The sequence below is a fragment of the Podarcis muralis genome, chromosome 6 (assembly GCF_964188315.1).
Source record: "Podarcis muralis chromosome 6, rPodMur119.hap1.1, whole genome shotgun sequence".
NCBI classification, from domain to species: Eukaryota; Metazoa; Chordata; class Lepidosauria; order Squamata; family Lacertidae; genus Podarcis; species Podarcis muralis.
In genome coordinates, this window is record NC_135660.1 from 38,957,821 (window position 1) to 38,978,321 (window position 20,501).

A 20,501-nucleotide genomic window follows, 5' to 3' on the forward strand; every position below is an offset into this window, starting at 1 on the left:
CAATACCTTGTGAAATCTTACCGAATCATCTTCAATGATAGCTGCGGAGTCAAAGAAATCTGGCCTCAATTCAGCTCTTTCTCGTCTGTTTCTTGAAGGGGGCTGGAAAAAAAATATTTTGTCATTGTCAGAGGCAGCAGGAGCAGCCAAGACAGCAAGCGTTAGGAAGGACTTTCTGTCTATTCCTAGCACTAACAGCAACTAATGTGAATTAAGAGCAATCTGAACAGTGAGTGGTGTAAATGGCAACTTTTGTTGCCAATTCAGGAACAACACTTATCCAACAAGAAGACATCCCTGAATATGGAAGTGATAGCTCAGGATAGGAGACCGGGGGGGGGGGGGGAGCCCAACCTACTATAGAAAAAACAACAGCCAAGCAATAAAATTAAGAAAAAAGACAGAGCATACTAAGAAAGCACAAATACACACACAGAGAGAGAAACAGATTGTGAACCCCCAAGGCAAGTCTGGACATGCAAGCCCCCTGAACGATCTCATCTCAAAACCGTGGCAGCCAGCTCAGAGGAGGTGTCCTAGAGCTCAAATGAGCTCTATATTTTTAATTTCTATTACAGTACTCCTATGTGACTAACAAAAGCAGCAAATTCTTGTACCCTGGTCACTGGGCAGCTTTCAACAAAGTATAAAGGGACACACCAAAAAATAAAACCTTCCTAAAACATGCTTGTCTTCAGATGCATTTGAAAAGCCACTAAGTGAGGATTTACTGACCAGATCAATGACCATGGTGTCTTCAAATTCTTCATTCATGTCCTCTAACTGGCCTCGTGAAGACATCATTACATCTTCAAAGATGGGCTCAGCATCATCCTCCATTAGACCCCGCCTTGTTGGGAGAAAAAAGGAATATGAATACGTTGGTAATGAGATCAAACATATAATTGTTGGTCTTACTGGGTAGATACAGACTGAAGCATAGGATACTGTTGCCATCTGTATCAAGAGACAATAGGGTGCAGCTCGGGGGCTGAAGTGAAATCACTGTGTTAGTAGAAATGAAGTGACCTCCCTGGGGTGCAAGCCTAGGCAGAGTGTTAAGGAGCTCATCAGCTGCCCCAATGACAATACTACCTTCTCTGCCTCACTGTTGTGGTCCAAAGGAAAGCAGGGAAATACGTTTGGCACTAGTTTGGCTACAGGAGTTGCCAGAAGGAGGAATATAAGGCATCATCCAACTGTTTTTGGGACTCCACTCTGGATTTCTGTAGGGCTTACCCCTTAGCCTTTTCTTCTCCCAAGGATATGCCGCAAGAAGCAGAGATTTAGGATCAGTCTTCCTTCTCGTACATGGGCTACCTTCACATCTTGACAAGCCCCATCTGCCCCTCACTTCCCTCTACAGCATGTGGAGAAACTGCCTTCTTGACCACTGGACCCACTATTGGTCTTGACCACTCAATCTGCTGGAGCCTATCTTTACACGCAGGGGAGTCCCTAACTCACCAAGGGTTTGAGACCCATAGGTTACCCTCACCTGGCTTAGCTGGCCAATCAAAGCTGTTCCTGACACAGCCTGACAGCTTCTAGGAGTCTTAGGTGAGAGGTGAGTGCAGGGTGGGGACCAAAGATGGACAAGCTACCCCCGAAGGAGCACATGTCCCCCATCAGATACCACCCCTCCCTTAAGCATAAGATAGGGAAGCTTGTTACTGCTCTTGCTCTTCCTCTCCACAAGGAACTAAATCAGTCTCCATTTACAACATTGTTATCCATGAACATGTGGACCTCTGTTTGATTTCCACAAGAAAGAACACCTGCCCAACTTCTCAGAAATCTTCTTGCATCTATAGAAGCATGGTCTGCAAAATTATGAGACTCAATGGATGCATAAGTTCAAATGCCTCATCTCAATTTTAAAATAATAAAAAAAGAAAAGCTTTTTACCACTGAGATGCAGATATTTGCCAAAGCACTTGCTCAACACAATTGGCCTACTGTACCACTTGTGGTTAAGCCTTTAGGTATGCTCTTGATTCTTTTAATGTACTTTAATCCTGTTCAGCAGAATACAGAAGCTTGCACATCGTTTTAGCTCCATAATTTAGGTACTCCAGCACCAATCACATGCAGACATCCCAAGATAAGCCAACCTATGACATGAACTAGGGCCTGCAACAAGTCACATTAATGCAACTTTTAACCAGCAGAAGAGACTACCATCACTGTTGCACAAGTACACAGTACACCTGTAGTGCTCAACAGTGTTTACCAATCCAAATGTCAGTTATTACGCATACTGTGGCAAGCCTTATTCCACATCATAGCTTTGTTTGTGTGCGCTGTATATCTTTCTAGAGTTGCTGGGAGCCAAGTGGGTACTAATACAACTAACCAAATTTCGTTTACAAATCACTGAATTATTAGTGTTTATCTAACTTAATTCAGCACTGGGATCTGAATACTTACACTGCATGCCTTACACCACTTCGTCCTTTCATGTAGCTCATTCCCGTCCTGTCCTTTCGACTTAAGTCTTCTAATTTCTGTTGGCCCAGCCAAGATATCTGCATCTGAGGACTGGAGAATATGGTCACTCAGTCACAGGATGGACGACAGACATATTTTTATGTTACCTTGAACCAGTTACCATCTCTTAAGACTAATCTACCTCACTAGGTTCTTGTGTGGATAAAAAGGGCAAGGGAAAGAAAAGAATGTATCCCACTCCTAGCTCCTGGGAGGAATGAAATGATAAAAACGTGATAGTAAAGCAGAATACCCCCCCTCGTTTTTTTACACTGGCTCCACCCTTCCAGGGTGCAGCACTTAAAGCACAATATTTTGTGCCTCAGAAAAATGCAATACTTTACCCTGGTTGTTTTTGCCATGTGGAATGTGATTGCATTATCTATCACAAGTTCTGTTTTTGTCTGGAAATCTTTTGTTTTGTCTTTTAGAAGAAAGGGGCAGTTGTGCTGCCAGTCATAACTTGGTGATATTTTTAAACAAACAGAAAACTTTAAAGAATACTTGGGAAGCTCTGCACTAAACTCCCCCTTGCCAAATTCCTTTGTTTCAGTTCAGAAACGCAAGGAACAGGAAGACTGCATTTGTATTAGTTCTATGAAAGTGAGTTTTTAAATTAAGCTTTTCTGGTAGAATTTTCATTCCAGCAGCATTTCAAATAGGAATTTCCTTTTACAAGGGAAGCATTTCATTGGTACATACTTGTGCAAAAAATCCTGCTCAGATCCAGGTTCTGACTCGTGTTCCTGAATTTGCTCCCCAATTGGCCGAGTGTTCTCTCTCAGCACCGTTGATGTGAGTTGTGGAGTCTGTAGAGCGCCTGGAGTTTGGATGCTGTCATTTCTATTCAGCCAGGAGCCTTCAATATTCTCATCTGACAAAAGATAATAAACTATTACACACCACAAAGGTTTGGTGCTATTGCCATTTTTAACTTGTGCAGATAATGTACCATTTATTTTAAACAGTTTATAAAAATTTAGTTTTTTGTCACATTGAACAAATGAAGGTTAATAAATCTAGCATTTTTCTTCAGGTTGAGCTCTAATGTATTACTTCTGTGCCATTAAAAAGACACCAGCTCTACAACAGAAATGTTTATTGCATAATCTATTTTTCTTCACAGACATATTGTAGGCATTAGGATTTCAGCATTATAGGGGATTTTTTTTCATATGGTGTTTGCATCATGGTTCCTCCCACCTCTGCAACTATATAAATCTCTTGGTTAATTTGAGACTTGAGCCAAAGGGCTTATCTCCTTTGACAGGTAGCGTGCTTATGTTTTTTATGTTTTTTGTTTCTTAAACTTACTGTGCTAGATTCTATTGATGTTACTTTGTTGTGTCCTTTGTTTATAACCTTTTCATAATAAACCCATTTTGAAAAGTTGCATAGACGTTGCAAAATAACAAAATATTAATAATTGAGGAACCCCAATCTCCTACCCAACTGCTTGTGAAACCTTAAGCAAGCTGTTCTGCAGGATATAATTTTTTTGAATATTTCATACCAATCTGTTTAATATCTAAATATAGCATCTGGTCATCTAGGCAAGTGAATTTTGTGTCATTCCCCCAAATCCACTAATTTGCCTGACCTCTTGATACAAGCAGTATATTGACCTTTTAGGGTTACTCTAAAAAATCTGCAAAGCTTTCTACATTCTCACTGCTCTTACTTCCTCTTTCTCTTGCATGTGGAACCAAACCCATCTGATATACCTTCAGTAGAAGCATGCATACACACATTTACTCAATTACCTCTATTGCTACACTAAGAGAAGGTCCCTACAAGATTTGGTCTATTCACTTTTTCAAACAATCTCAAGCTGAGATATTTGGGAAACAGGATAAACTAGCAAGCAGTCTCGCCCAGGCTAATCTCAGTCTAAACAGATGATTTCCCCATCCTGGGAATCTTACCTAAGAGAAAACAAAATTTATATGCCACAATGTTTGCTTTTATAGTTTTGAGACCTGCCAATTGCTCTCTGTATCAATAAAACCTTTAAGTATGAAAAGATCGGACAAACTCAATACTGCAAATATCTGAAAGACCACCTTAATCCCGGCAAGCTTTCTTGGGTGTTAAGATCAGCAGAAGGATTCTCTCAGTAGTTCTGCTACCTGCACAAGTGCGGGGAAATAGTGGCCCAGAAGAGGGATTTCTTTGTGGCAACCCCTAAATTGTGGAACTTCGTGCAAATTCCCTACAGAGTTCTCACTTATGCTGAAGATACCTCTGTGTTCTGTTTTTTGACAGTTACTTGGTTTTGTAGGATCCATCTCTTTGATTTAATCTATCTTATTCTCTTTTGTTTAGAACTGTATTACTTGTTTTTTATAATTGAATATGTTGTTGTAACAGGCCCTGAGACCCTATGGTGAAGGGTAATAAATCTTATAAACAAAGAAACAAAGATCTGTGTACTAGAAGCTACCTATGCACAATATGAAGTAACTTTATGAAAATGCTTTACTCATACAATGTAAAAATGGGACTTTTAATGAGATTCAAAACCACTAGAATCTCCAGGAAAGCTTTGACTAACTTCTGTGAAAAGGCCTGGAAGGTTTTTATTTTTTGCTTTTTCTATTTCTGCCTAAATAATGGGTTGTTTAAATATCGACACTTAACTCCCTTGCTGTCAAATGATGTTCCAATAAGAGATGACACTCTCATATCCTGAGGTCTATTTCAACAGTGTGAAGTCAAAGAAAGTTTCACTTTTTTGTCAGGTGCAATTCTGGTCCACTAAGTAACAGGCATTCTTCAAACCCATACTTACCCTCAACTCTTTTCTTGTGAAGCGGAGGCCGGCCTTTCTTATTTCTCACTGAAGAGGCTTTGCTGCTACTGCTTCCACTATTTACAGACATCCTATCATCTTCCCCACCTGTAACTAATGAATTTCTGTAGGAAATCAGTGGAAGCCATACATCTTCCCTCCTCTCCATCATCTGTTCTGTTAGGAACTTCTCCAGGTAAGTGTGACTGGTGGCAGGAGAAGACAGCAAGAGGGTAAATAAATAAAATATGAATAACATAGTTTTTGTAATCACAGTATCACTTCTGCCTTAATTAGCCATCAGATCTTCTGCATTATACTAGGGTCATGTACATTCAGAGCGAAATTTACCCTAACTGTTTGTAGGGGAGTAAAGTTTTCCTGCCAATAGCTAAAAACTGATGTATTTGGGGGGTGGGGTTATGTGGGGTGGACACATATAGGGATTCCCATGTGCACATGTAACGTATTAACAAAACTGCACACACAAACACTATGAAATAGGCTCCCTTAGCTACTTGGTTTCATTTTTTTCCCATCCACAAGAGCAGCAGAAATTTTCTGGTTGTTGCAGCTGGCAATATTTATATGCAGATTTAGAATTTGCAGGCTCGGGCTGTGCAAGGTTATACAAGAGAATATTAATTATTTATTTAAAGATCAATATATCCTCGTCAACTGCCCAGTGTCTTCTTCCAACCAAAGCTGCTATATAAGGATTAGATTTATTCCCAATACAGTTGTACCTTGGTTCGTGAATGCCTTGCAAGTCTAATGTTTTGGCTCCCAAACGCCACAAACCCAGAAGTGTTTCAGTTTGCAGGAGCTTCCTGTAGCCAATCAGAAGCCACACCTTGGTTTACGAAAGTTTTGGAAGTCAAACGGACTTCCGGAACAGATTCCATTTGACTTCCGAGGTACCACTGTATCGCTTTTGTGAAGCCAAACTATCTTTTAATATTATTATTTACACTGTTCACAAATGTACTAAGCATATACACAAGGACTAAAAATCTGCAAAACCTATGTGCAAATAATTTATGTAAATTAGGGAGAAGAAGCCGTTTTTAAAGCATTATGCATAGTCAGAATACAATTTCAGCATCCTCAGGCTAGCACACAAACAAACTAAAGGGACTTGAGCCTGAAGACCTAGCTTGTAGAAGCAGTCCAACTCACGAGATCTTGCCAGTTCTTGCTCCCCCAACCCTCACAAAGAGGAAGGCGATCAGGAGGATAAGCCTCCTCTTCTAGAGTCAAGGTACATTATTTGTTTATTACCTGCCTACTTCAGAGTATGCTTCAGAGTATGAGACAGGATGCTATGGGAAATGTTTTTAAGAATAGATAATCCATAGTTCCCTGAATCCAAACAGTTTGAACCCTTGTGGATTCCAAAGCCAGTTACAGAAATTGCCATTACACGTAATTTCAAACAGCAGATAATTCTTAGCTTCCTGTATACAGATCAATAACATTCCTCTTTAGCCAGGCATCCAACCATTAATCTATGGCCTTTTAAAAGCGGGGGTGAGGGCATTATGATTTTTCTGTGATCATGTTTTTAATGTTGTACACTGCCCTGGAATCTTCAGATTAAGGGTTGTATATAAATGGAATAAACAACAGCAAAATAAACATACAATCAGGAAAACAGTACTTACACTGTCTTTTTGTCCTGCCGCAGGAGTTTAGAAGAAAATTCACTAAGCACTTCCAAGAAAGCAAGGTTAGGAGGAGGATATTCTTGGCCTTTCTGATTCTGATATTTAAAAGCAAATTCTATGCCATCTCTGTAATAAGATTCAAAGGACATAACTGATTTATTTGCAACACTATACTGCCTGATAACTAATACTCTCTGTGCAGTGAACAGCTCAACATAAAAGCCATATTTCAAACAACAAAACAAAATAAGGAAATGGAAATAGCCACAACAAATAACTGAACCACCACCAGCAAACTTTTAAAAAAGTACTAAAGGAGCTTAAGAATTTTAAAAGCCTGGGACTAAAAGAAGTATAATGAGGGTGTCAAGTGAGCCTCTCTACAGAGGACATTCCACAACCAGGGCACCACCCCTGAAAAAGCCCCCCCTCAAGTATCCCACCCCCATCAAACTTCATTCTACAGGGGAATGTGGAAAAGGGCCTCTAAATATAACTTTAGAGTCTGGTATACATAGGAGGATGCAATCCTTCAGGTACCCTGTGTCACAAAGGCATTTAGGATTTAAAAGGTAATGCCTAAACTCTGAAGAGGACTGGGAAGCATACTGGCAGCCAGCGCATATGAAAAATGAGGGACGTAACAGGCATATTGGTCAATTCCTTTTAATAAATCTTGCCTGGTTTTGGACCAGCTGAAGTTTCTAGACTCTTTTCAAAGACATCCCCATATATAATGCACTGCTGCAATCTAAGTAGGACACCAGGGCATGAATAATTGTTATTTGGACATTTATCTGTCCATGTAATGCCACAGTTGAGCTCTTAGTCAAAGGTGATAAAAGGCACCCCAAGCCACTGAGACAATTTCTGTCACTTTAGGCACCAGAAGTCAAATGTTCCAGTTTACCACCCAATCTGACCGAGTCTAGAGAGGGAGATGGAATTGCTATACATCCCACATCCTTGATGAGGTAAACTAGTCAAGGATTTTAAAATATAAACCTAATACAAACAAATTTCTGTGTTTCTCTCCAACACCAGCATATTTCTCATAAGCATATATGCTGAATTCATAAATATAAAGAACAGCAAATTGCTATTATTATTTGACAAACTGACACGATTCCACACTAAAAATCTCACACAGAGATTAAGTGCCTTTTAATGTATCCCTTGCCACTCACTTGTGTAACGTGGCTACAGCCTCTCTTGTCTTGATCTGGTCCAGGCCAAAAGTAAGAGCAAACCTTCGGGCCAACTCCTTAATCCCACTGACATGGGCTGATGTCCTGTCCAAGTTAGGACCTTGCTCTTGAACAAGCTCGTTAAACAGCTAAAGAAAGAAAGAATTGAATGGTTAAAATTTTAAACACAAGTGTTTCAAATGGAAGTCTGCAGCATATACATGGGTGTCAGCTGCCATGTAATAAATATCACAAGTTACAATTTTTGATTCTTACCTGCTGCAAACTGAGAATGAGGGTTTTTGCACACTGAATTTTATCAATTTGCCTTGTTTTACTCAGTGTCTCCTTAATTATATCCCCATAGTCATTGTAGTACTAAAAGAAAGAGAAAAAACCACTCTTTTAGTTGTGACATGTAACATTTAGTCTTGACTATCTTCAATTTTATGTACTCTTTCTATACAGTGGTACCTCTGGTTACTAACTGAATTTGTTCCAGAGGTCTGTTCCTAAACTGAAACCGTTCTTATCCTGAGGCGTGATTTGCTAATGGGGTTTCCCGGTGCGCAATTTCTCTTCACATCCTGGGGCAAAGTTCACTAGGAGCAGCTACTTCTGGGTTAGCGGAGTTTGTAACCCGAAGTGTTCATAACCAGAGGTACCACTGTATTCTGTTCCCCTCCAGTTGACAATGCTTTATAGTGAATTTAGGGATTTGTGATGTGCTGCAGTGGGGGAGGAGAGGAAGAGGAAGCCCTAACGTGTCATTGGATGTCAATCAGAGGGCTGAATTCACACTCTTTGCTCCTTCAATGGAAGAAGCTTCCATACATAGAATAAGAACTCTGCTCATGGAAGGACTGTTTCCATGAGTGGAAGCTTCCTATAGATAGGGTTAGTCGGTTTCACATTGTTTGGGCCAAAGAGCTAGCAATCACTCCCACACACCAATATATTTCAGCTGTATTATTACTAAAAATCTTGCAGGATTCATTAAACATCAGGGGCGCCGACTTATAAAAAATATTGGGGGGGCCCATACCGGGGTCCTGCCCCGGGAAGTTTTCTAAGTTCCAATGTCAGCGGCGCCCGGCAGAGCAGCCCTCTCAGCCACGGCAGCCTGGCTCTCCCAGCCCCCGGGGGCCGCCCTCCTCCCTCGCGCACCCGCAGCGTTCCCGCCCGGGGAGGCGGCGCCCCCAAGGACTCAGGTTCGGTTGTACCTGAGAAGCCGAGCACCTTGGCTCCCAAACAAATCGGCTTCTGAACAATCGAAACCCGGAAGTGAGTGTTCTGGTTTTCAAATGATTTTTGGAGGGCGAACATCCGCTGCGGCTTCCGATTGGCTGCAGGGGGCTCCGCTGGCAGAAGCCGCACTCTGGTTTTCAAATGGTTCCGGGAGTCGAATGGACTCCCGGAACGCATTCTGTTCGAGAACCAAGGTACAGTGGACGCTCGGGTTGCGAACGTGATCCATGTGGGAGGCACGTTCGCAACCCGCAGTGTTCGCAACTCACATTGCTGCGTCTGCGCACACACAGGTTGTGATTTAGCGCTTCTGCGCATGCACAAATGCCGAGACCTGGAAGTAACCCATTCCGGTACTTCTGGGTTTCAGTGCATCCATAACCTGAAAATGCTTAAGCTGAAGCATCTGTAACCCGAGGTATGACTGTATGTACCAGTCCTAAGGAACTGGCCAAGTAAGGCAATCAGCATCTGCAGGTCCCTTGACAGACAGGAGAGAAGCCACACTCTTGGATTTCTGTTGGTAGATGCCTCTTCCTGAGATGCTTGTATTATGCTAATCATAGAATCATAGAGACAGAAGGGACCCCAAGGTCATCTAGTCCAGCCCCCTGCAATGCAGGAATCTTAGCTCAAGCATCCCTGACAGATGGCCACCTAGCCTCTCCCAGGGAGCAGAGACCGTCTGAACAGCTCTTATTGTCAGAAAGCTCTTCCTGATGTTGAGCCAGAAAAGTCTTTCAAAGCTGCTGCACACCTTTGTTTGGGGTCCTCCCCTCCTTGCAAATGTCAGTGGGAAGGAGGGCTCTGTTTCAACAGAAAAATAAAGATTCCCCCTTTCTTCCAGCTTCCACTCATTCGTCTCCAACTGATAATGGACTTGGGAGGCTTTGAGCCCCTTGGGGAGCTGAGCTGTAAAGGACAACCTCCAATTTTCATGCATCAGAAGGAGCCCAGGAGCCCCATCGGGGCTTACCCTGTGCAGGCTGGTTCCCCCCCCCCCACAAACACACACACTGGGTTGCAATTTTGTGGGTCAGCTTTGGCTGGGAGAGGCAGCCCCCGTTAAGTCTCTGCCAGCCCAATAGCACAGCCCCCCCCCGCCAAGTCCATGGCAGGAGACAGGCAGCAGCACCCAGACCCCAGAGGCTGCCCTTGGGACTGGCGTTCCCACACTGCCGCCTCCGCAACAAAGGCCAGCGGCCAAGTCCCCCCCCCCCCAGCCGCTTCCTTGGTCCCACAGAAAAGCCAGGCAGGGGCTGCACATCCTGCCCTCCGCCTCTTCCTGCTGCCCCCAACAGACAACCAGGCCTGCAAGCTTCCTCTTCTGACATCGCCCAGGCCCCCACACAGCCCCCCACCAGCAAAACGCCCAGGAGTTTGAAGGGACCCGAGGGCCACGCAGCCAAGGGGTCTAACTCTGCAGGGAAAAGCTTCCTGTCTTTCCTCTGCCCCCTCCCCACCGGAAAGGGATGGTGGCTGCAGGCTCTGTCCCCCCCCCCTTAACATCTGCAAAATGATTAAGGCTGATACATTGTGTTACAGGATTTTATCTAGGTAACTTCCCTGAGCTGTCAAGTTGAAAGGGTACATTCAGGCATAATATTTGCAACATTTAACAACTTTAAAGATGTCCCCCCCCCTGTAATTTCCATAACAGTTGGAAGGACAAAAATATAACCTCCTATGACAACTCCTGCAACCCATGAGCTTTCAGACAAAGATCATGCATGGACAAATGTAAAGATCTTTGGAAAGTATTGATCAAAACCACAGTAACAAACGAATCAATGTATCTTCAAGGGAAAGAATAAGTAGATCCATTTGCATATATAGCTCTGTAGGCTTAATGAGATTCCCACAAAACATTAGGAAGGCCTTTCTGGTGGTGAGAGCAGTCAGACAGGGGAAGGGGCTTTTAGGGAGAGGTCGGGGGGGGGGCATCTGCCAGGGATGCTTTAGCTGTGAGTCCTGAATTGCTGGGGGTTGGACTGGATGACCTTTGGGTCCCTTCCACCTCTATGATTCCATGACCTTTAAGGGAAGTCACCTCCATCTTCGTCTCAGAGCAGATGCCCACAAGCCCTGGGCGGGAAGAGCCCGAGAGAGAGAGAGCCCGAGAGAGAGAGAGAGAGAGAGAGAGAGCCTGAGAGAGAGAGAGAGAGAGAGAGAGAGAGAGCGCAGCCAAGCCCCCTTCACCGCCTGCCCCCCCCCCCGCCAGCCCCCTCTCCCCTCCTCCCTAGGCGGCAGCTCCGCCATGACCACAAACGGCGGCGGCGGCAGCAGCCGCGCGCGGCCCGGGCTCCCCTCGCCGGCCGCGGGAGCCAAGGCGCGCGATAATTTGCTTAAATTATGTCAGCGGCGCCCGGCAGAGCAGCCCTCTTGGCCACGGCAGCCCGGCTCTCCCAGCCCCCGAGGGCCGCCCTCCTCCCTCGCGCAGCCCTCCTCCCTCGCGCACCCGCAGCGTTCCCGCCCGGGGAGGCGGCGCCCCCAGGAGAGGCGGCGGCGGCAGCAGCAGCCGCGCGCGGCCCGGGCTCCCCTCGCCGGCCGCGGGAGCCAAGGCGCGCGACGAGGGAGCCAAGGCGCGCGATAATTTTTTTAATTATTGGGGGGCAGAGCCCCCCCAATAAAATTTTTGAGGGGGCTCGGGCCCCCTCAGGCCCCATGGAGTCGGCGCCTATGTTAAACATTAAATTATAGAGTTGGAAGGGACTCCAAGGGTCATCTAGTCCAACCCCCTGCGATGCAGGATTCAAGGATAATTAAGACTAGACAAAGTACTAACGCTGTCCAATAAGAGTATCATTCAAAACAAGGCAAAACCACATGCTGGAAGTTAATGCAGTTCACAGCACAAATCTGATATTATTATGAGAAATGAAACAATTATGGAACTATACCTTCATATAATGTTTGAAGATATCAGCTGCTGCATGCATGTCTACAATATCATAAATTATAAGTTTGCTAAAGGCAGCCAAAAGGTTTCTTCTCTTGTGTAAAGCTTCAATTTTATTAGCTTCATCCTCTTCATCTCCCTCTAGACATTAAAGCAGTAAAAATATTTGTTACCTTTGAAACTGACATTGAACTCTACTTCACAAATTCAGCTGGCACTCAATACAATTCACTAAAATATGACTGTATGGTTTAAGTGGGATCACAGTCAGACAGCAATCTGGTGAATACTCAAAATGAATTATGAGTATTGGTAGGAGTTTGAACTCTGGAAGCTGAGCTCTCATTGTAACCAAGCCCCAAATTTGACATTTTGACTAGTCTAGTAGTTGCATTTGCACATCATAATAAAGCATGGTTTAGTGAAATATGCATGAGAAACAGCAGGCTTTAGCTCACACACTCCCTCCACCCTGCGGCTGGGAGGAGGTCCTCAGAAGCTTTTAGTTTGAGTTTTAGATAACCATCATGCTGTCTGACGCAACAAATTGTGGTTAATGTTAACCATGGGCAAGCCAGCTTCAGAGAAGCCAACTTCAAACTCTACTTACTGAAGCTGTCTTGTTTGAACTAGCTATGGTTAGTTTGAACACAATTCTAGATCTGGATGATACGATGAACTGTTGTTAAACGAAACTGAAAATAAATGCTTTCAAAGTCCTCCTCATCCATTACATGGGAAGTGGTGATGGGAAAGCATGTGAGCCCAAGGCTTCCTATAGCTTATGCACATCATGAGAAACCATAGATTATTATTACATGTGAAGGTGGCAAGAATATCAAGCAAGTTTTGATTTTTAAAAGGAAGGTTAACTAAGTGAAATTTATTAAAAATTATTACATCTCAAATTGTTTTCTTTTACTAATCATAATTTTATTTGTTTGCCACCTTCCCATAGTTAAAACTATGATCAAGGCAGCTTACAACATAAAATATTTATATAAACACAAATAAAAGCAGTCATAAACAATAAATAAAAATACCTAAAAAGTACACAACCAAATTGAACAATTTCCACATAAATCATAAGCTCTAAAAATAAAGATACCCCTCCTAAGCAATACTCCAACTGCATGCACCAAAACACTATCAATGCAATACAATCACTTCTGATATTACTTGTAAGACACTGGTGTGCAATGAGTGGTATCATATACAACAACGATGGGGGAACTGTGGCGTTCCACATGTTGCTGGACTACAACTCCCATAATCCCTGATTACTGGTCATACTGCCTAGGTCTTTTGGGAGTTGGAGTAATCTGGAAAGCCACAACTTCTCAATCTATAATTTACAAGCTTGTGGTATGCTCATCCTCTCTGTGAAACAGATGAATTACTAATGATACCACATTTCACACTTCCATAAAGTAACCTAGAAATGGGGTTTAGAGGACAAAAAGACTGATAAGGAAAGATAAATATGGGGAAATTATAGCCCATAATTTAATAAACGTGACAAATGGGTAAGGTGTGTTCTTATTGAAGCTATGTGCAAGTATAAATCAAGATAACAAACATTTACCCATGCTCTGGTTCTCATCATCCTGGTCAATGAAGACATGGTCCATTACAAAGCTAAGGAGTTCAGACTGGAGCCCTGAATCTGGATTAAACACCAAAGGTTGAAGACCCTCCCTGCCTCCACTCATCAGCTGGTGGCTAAAAATCATCAACAGATCACAGAGCAGCATGAAAGCCTGGAATACAAAATAACTGCAGTCAATCACTCTGTAGACACCAAGAAAGGCTCAGATTCCAAATGAACAATCTGAAGCATGAGATTTCAACACAAGTATTTGGTGGATCACACAATTCAGCTGTTGCAGAGGAGAACTGCCAATTAAGGGCAATGTTGAACTAAGGAAAGCTGCTTTAGATGAAGCAGCAAGTTATTATTGACTTCTCTAAGTTATTCTTCAGCAATAACTGTGGTGCACATGTTGAAAAGGTTCAAAGCTGCATGGGTAATAAATCCTTGCCATTACTTGTCTGGGGACAGCTGAAGAAAAGGTGTGTAATAGCTACTATAAATATGTGTGTGTGTGTCTATATCTATTTCTATTTCTATATCTATATCTATATCTGGAAAGAGATTCCTATTCCATCCCAATGCCTATGCACCATTCAGGAGCAGCTTAAAAATAAGATTATAGATTTCATGAGCCAAACCAATGAAGATGTTAATGGCATAATTTACCTTCCCCGCATCCACAAATTAACATCTGTTTGTTTGGTGTTGTCACATTTCCACGAATTATTCTAGATTGGACACTTACCGTATTTTTCTCCCCATAGGGTGCACCGCCCCATAGGACGCACCTAGTTTTTTGGGGGGGAAATAAAGGGGGGGGATTTATTCCCCCCCCCCCAAGGGGAAAAAGTGCGTCCTATAGGGCGAAAAATACGGTAGTTGTTTTTTAAAAGTACAGTATGAACTCTTGAATTCAATGAGAGTGGTTCTGACATTACATTAAACTTGAGTGCTTATGAGAGTAAAAGGAAGGAAGCGTCAAGGGAATGAATTGTCCACTGAATTCTGAAATGACACCTAGTTCTCGAGGTTACTTGCAAGTAATTTTAATTAATTCCTTCTGTACATTTAAAGGTCTGATGAAAATAAAGGAAATTAATTTTTGTGCTGCATGACATGATAAAAACAAGCTCTTTGCAATGAAGACATTTAATCGTCATCCAGAATCCAGTCACACAAAATGAAAGCATCTTTGAATCTGTGGCTAATTATATTTATCCTCTGTGAAAGTTGTCCACAACAAACAAAAATGACTTTGGTAGGCAAAAAACAAAACACTTTTGCAAAATTTAACATGCCTGTGACTTTATTATTCATGTTAATCAAGGAATGTGTGTGTGTGTATGTTGTTTTAACATGGTGTAAAACACAGCTTTAAAATATTTACTTAAGTTTGACATGTTGAAAATTTGTTGAAATTTCTTTTACCTCTTCTTTGACTGGAGTGTTTACATTTGATAGACACTGTTGGCAAACAGCCAGAAATGATTTCACTGTTTTCCTCAACACCAACAAATCTTCCTGGAGCAAATATTAAACAGGAATTAATTGTTTACATATTAATCGAAGTTTGTCTAGTCAAGACCAAAATAAAAAAAGGATTATAGTAGGATTACTGAACAAACCCCCAGTCCATCAAGACAGCTACTGAGACAGACAGAAAGACAAAAGAAAACTAAACCAAATTACACTATTTATAAATAAAGTAATTTTTGGCCTAGACAAGGCTTGCAAGGTGATTCAGAATCACTTTTTAAAAATTGTACTATAACACGACAGTAAGTTACAGAGACCTGTTAAAACCAGAGCCCAAGTAACAGGCATATAGTATGAAGGGACAGAAAAAAATAATTTGTATAAACTAACAATACAGTATTTGGGAGTTTTGTGTGTGTTTCTTTAAAGTGAAAAATTTGTGGAATACTGCCAGTTTCAGCAGATGGGGCTACTCAATCCTCTCCCCTTCCCAAGCTGCCTTGCTCCCCATGAGGTAAAAAACCAAAATAGAACCACCACACACAATAGAAACAGCCTCCTCTGAGACTGTTGATGCAGTTATTCTGGCCTTAACTCTGCAAAAATAGGAAGCTTTACTATCCATGAAGCCCATCATAATCACATACATTCGCAAAATTAGCAAGTTAAGACACCAGGGAGCAATGAGGTATAACAAAGAGAATCGATGTTACTTTTGCTGCAGACCAGAAAGCTCAATGAACAGATATGACTAATACCTTGATTGAAAAGTTCATACCTTTGCATAGGCACTCAGACAAACAAAAATAACAGAAAGATCCTCTGCTTCAAGGGTGCTTCATCAATAAAAACAATAGAATAATCTATAGTTCTAAAACACAGCCAGCAAGTTAAAAGTGAAAGGGTCAGAATATAAGAGCTGCAACCATGAACAGGCTCTTTAAAAACCACTAAAAAGCACGGGAGAACAGGACAGGCATCACTTAGTGTCCAAAAGATAACAGATGGTAGAAAGGACTAAAGAGGTAGCTTGATAATTTGGTTATCAAGCATTCCCTTAGAGGCAGGCCTTAATTCACATGAAGAAGTACGGTAATAGGAGAAAATTGCACTGTAATCTTGATTTTTCCATGGTAACTATTCCTGAACTTGATATGCAGAGGGTAGTTATAGTGAGTCTGTGAGGAAGTTGCAAGGCCTTCATATAAGAATCTGAGATTATGATGGATAAATCAAATTGACAAGGCTTAACAATGACTTCTGAAGCACATTCAAAAAGTTAAATCTTGTTCTTCTGTTCCAGCTAAGATAGCAAACTAGCACATGTAAACTTTGCTTCAGCCTAGGATACATTTTCTATCAGTGTCTAGATGAGATACTAGTCTGTCTGCTCTTTTAGCAAAAGCAAGTGCAAATGCATTAATATTTCACTTAATATATAGGGAAAATCCTGGACTCAAATCAATTCCTTTTAAAAATCTCTATCTACCTCACTTATGTTCACAGCTGTATGAGTTGCTACACTGTAGAAATACTAAACAAAACTAACCATGCAATGATAGATGGAAGGACACAAAGTGGAGAGCACAGCAGAATCAAATGAGTAACAACACCTTCAGAAAGTTAGAATCCAAATGTTTCTTACTTTTGAAGGAGATCCTTCTGTTATCTTTACCAGCTGCCAGAGAATAGAATAATGGGAACACTGAAGAGCCTGCACCACTATCTGAAACAAAATGGACATAAAATGAAGACAGAAGTGCACAGTTATGCAATTTGGAACATAAATAGTTTTTTGTGGCGAAACAGCAGGTTGTATAATCCACTTTTAAAGTATTGTTTTTTTATCCCCCCTATTTTAGTATACTTTAGGGGCCATTTACTTATCTTTGAAGCTAGAAAAGAAAAACTGAGACTTTCACAGTAGTTTAAAACAATGATCAAGTTTTAGACAGTACAGAAACATATACTGAGCATTCTGACTTCTGGTTTCAGCCAGGTGATTCCCAAACTAGAAATGCTTTAGTTTGATAATATGAACATTGCTATGATTACTAGAGCACAACATCAACGTCACCACAAGTGACCTCAAGGAGGCATCACAGAATTACAAGAAAGCTTTAGGTGGTTGGAGAAACATTTAATTGTGAAGTATTGATAAATTCTTTATTACAGATAAAGACAACCCTGCCTATCGCTAGGTTCCCTTCTAAGAATGCAAAGTTAAAACTTGCTACAGTCAGGGAAGACACATTCCATGTTGGAGCCTTGTCTACAAAAATTAATCATTTTATATGCTTGTGGATTCCTTTTGAAGTACTGTGTAACTTAGAATTCTTTAAATTACATTTCTGCAAAAAATTATGGTAGATTGTATTTCTCAATTAATCTTATTCTTGCACTTATTTTTAGAAGGGGGAATTTATGTTCCTTAGTAGAAACTAAACACACATTGCCATTATTACCTGTTCTGGCATAGCTCCATGTTCAATTCCAGTCCTCAGTAACCTGTAGCAGTTACTAAACAAATCCCATTTTGTAAGATCGTGAGCACTGAAAGTAGTAGTAAAAATAAAATAAAATATATCAATATACCAAATAAAAACATAACAAAAAATTTTCTGTTACAATAAAATCATTGCTATGATTAGGTGGATTAGTAACTCAACTGTGCATCATCTCTTAAAGCAAGGATTTGATTCAGAATGGGTATGTTTCAGAACCATCTTGCTCAGTGGCACTGAACACTTCATCAAGTATTTCCAACATATGTGCTTAAGTTCTACACTTGACTTGAAACCTTCCAATTTCTTTAGCACTTTTCAGCCTTTGTTCTACATATCACTTTTTCATATCTTCTCTAATGTTGTGCATCACGTGTAACTTGGCTATGTAACTACATCAATTGATTTGGCTAACAACATGTCAAAGGCACATACTTGTGGAAAGACGTTAACCTCTTTAAAGTGGAGAGAACGTTGTATATGTCATCATCATCAGCTTCTTCTCCCTGGAAACAGAACATACTGGATCAAGGACTGAACACTTTATACTGTGCTTAATTTACAGTGGTACAGTGTTAAGAGGTTAAATCCATACATGTATAGCCTACCTACAATTAGTGATGGCAAGTAAGATTAGAATTGAGATCCTGTGTATTTTGGAAACTAAATTTTCCTGTTCTAAACGCCTGAATCCATTGCAAACTGAGCCAAATCTCGTTCAAAACTTCAGGCTTTGAACTTCAGTTCAAAACTTCACTAGGAAACGTGCCAAGCACAAAAGCTGCCCATTCCCTTTCCCATTCAAACTCACTGCTACAGTTGGCAGACCTCACTGTGAACTCCCAGGAGATGTTCAGCTCTGCCATGGCTGCATCTCAGGTACAAGGATTCATGAGTGATACAATTCCCATAAGACTTTATATCACAGAAGGGCAGTGATATAAAAGTTAAATGCTTTGGACTAAATATGTTCATGTTTTTTTTCACCCACCTCTGTGTCTGGACCCTTTGCTTTTTACACCCCTAATACTTAACTTAGTTCTCATTTGGTTTTCTGGGATACAAACAAAAAAGTACATAATTAAGAGATTTCAAATGCACCTCGTTTAGCAAATCCTCTACAGAATGGTTGAATCGGTCCACAAACTCATCAATGAGCTGGCTGTGAGCTATGTCAACTCTGTTCTGAATGGTATATTCTTCACTGCACAGAATGCTGTATGTTTTGCTGCAGGCTTCAAGAACATCTGATTCCACATGCTTTTCTACAACGAATTTAATCTGTTTCAACAAGGCATCCAAATGCTGTGGGGGAGAGAGGAAATTTGGTCATTTATTATAGTATTATAAATTCTTATACGTTAGTTAAACATGAAAGTATCACAAGACAACAACAATTAATTACTTGTGCCCCGCCTGGGTTGTCTTAACCACTCTGGGCAGCTTCCAACAGAATATATCATACATTAAAAGCAACATTAGACAGCTTATCTAACACAAACACTTCAATACAAATCAGTGATATTCAGGCACCTGAAAGTTAAACAGGATAGCTATTTGGATATACTATTACCTTTTCCATTCTTCCTGTACTGTAAATTTCCAAGTCAAAAAACTGAGGGATTTGAAGAAGGTTTGCTACCTTTTCAGCATCAGCAGAATACTGGTAACAGAGAGAAGTAAAAAGGGAAAATAAATACCCAGGTGACAAAAAGCAATTATGCAACTAGCATTAGGAAATAACACTTTAGCGAATATACCTTTGACAGTAGCATGGGAAGTGCAATAATGAAGTGTTCTGTTAGTTTGTTTCGATCATCTATCTGAGTTTTTCTTTCTTTTGCTGTTAAAACCTATAAAAATTAAAAGTATATTACAAAACAAAGTACAATTCTTGGCTGCAACATTTCAAAGTCATTTTAAAAAGGCATCAGTGGAACTTTTTCAATTAGTATCTTTTAATCTAAGTGGCACAAAATGCACCTACTGACCAGGGAAGGTACTATATTAGTGAGACACCATCTAAATTGTTAAAAAATCTTTTAAGTTATTAAAATGGCATTAAAGCTGACTCCACTGTAATAATGCCAGGTCAACTACAGCAGTGCAAATTATTACAGCAACACTTGTCAGTGTAACTTGTAAGTGCACCTTTCAGTTTCTTGTTTTGAAGACTATACTAGCTTAAGAATACACACACACACACACACACACACACACACAGAGAGAGAGAGAGAGAGAGAGAGAGAGAGAGAGAGAGAGAGAGAGAGTTTAGCAACCAATGTCATATTGGCTTGGTTTGAACAGAATGCTAAGCCATGGTTTCTTAACCCATGGCTTGTTTGATCAGTAGCTTAACTAAGTTTTGTTAACTTCTAACAAACCATTAAATGAAGCTATGCTTTGGCCAGGCATTACAAGATAACATGGTACCACAGATCTATTGTGGCCAATGCTGATGATTCTCCCACAAATACTCAAAATGGTGACTTTGCTCTAATACGTGGGGTGTGCCAAACTCTGGGCACTACAAGTCACCAATAGCAGATTTCCTTGCACCCAGCTGGGTAGATCAAAACACTCTCCCTCGTCAACCAGTGATCAGCAATGGACAAAAAAGAGGACCAAAAAAAACAAACCAAAAA

The 20,501-nt window shown here is 41.1% G+C and overlaps 1 protein-coding gene across 2 annotated transcripts in view; it reads right to left on the minus strand.

Annotated features, from left to right (window-relative positions):
- The window catches only part of STAG1 (STAG1 cohesin complex component), a 111,149-nt gene that overhangs the window by 2,234 nt on the left and 88,414 nt on the right, over positions 1-20,501 (minus strand). For both annotated transcript variants that reach the window (XM_028730802.2, XM_077930047.1), the window contains 17 exons: positions 19,617-19,709; positions 19,430-19,519; positions 18,958-19,161; positions 18,292-18,362; positions 17,818-17,905; positions 16,998-17,078; positions 15,305-15,397; positions 13,868-14,042; positions 12,284-12,423; positions 8,412-8,513; positions 8,136-8,284; positions 6,946-7,074; positions 5,282-5,487; positions 3,193-3,364; positions 2,431-2,541; positions 736-850; positions 22-102 (listed from right to left, as the gene is read on the minus strand). In XM_028730802.2, coding sequence (XP_028586635.1) covers positions 22-102; positions 736-850; positions 2,431-2,541; positions 3,193-3,364; positions 5,282-5,487; positions 6,946-7,074; positions 8,136-8,284; positions 8,412-8,513; positions 12,284-12,423; positions 13,868-14,042; positions 15,305-15,397; positions 16,998-17,078; positions 17,818-17,905; positions 18,292-18,362; positions 18,958-19,161; positions 19,430-19,519; positions 19,617-19,709 — 2,100 coding nt within the window. The remainder of the gene's footprint in view (positions 1-21; positions 103-735; positions 851-2,430; positions 2,542-3,192; positions 3,365-5,281; positions 5,488-6,945; positions 7,075-8,135; positions 8,285-8,411; positions 8,514-12,283; positions 12,424-13,867; positions 14,043-15,304; positions 15,398-16,997; positions 17,079-17,817; positions 17,906-18,291; positions 18,363-18,957; positions 19,162-19,429; positions 19,520-19,616; positions 19,710-20,501) is intronic.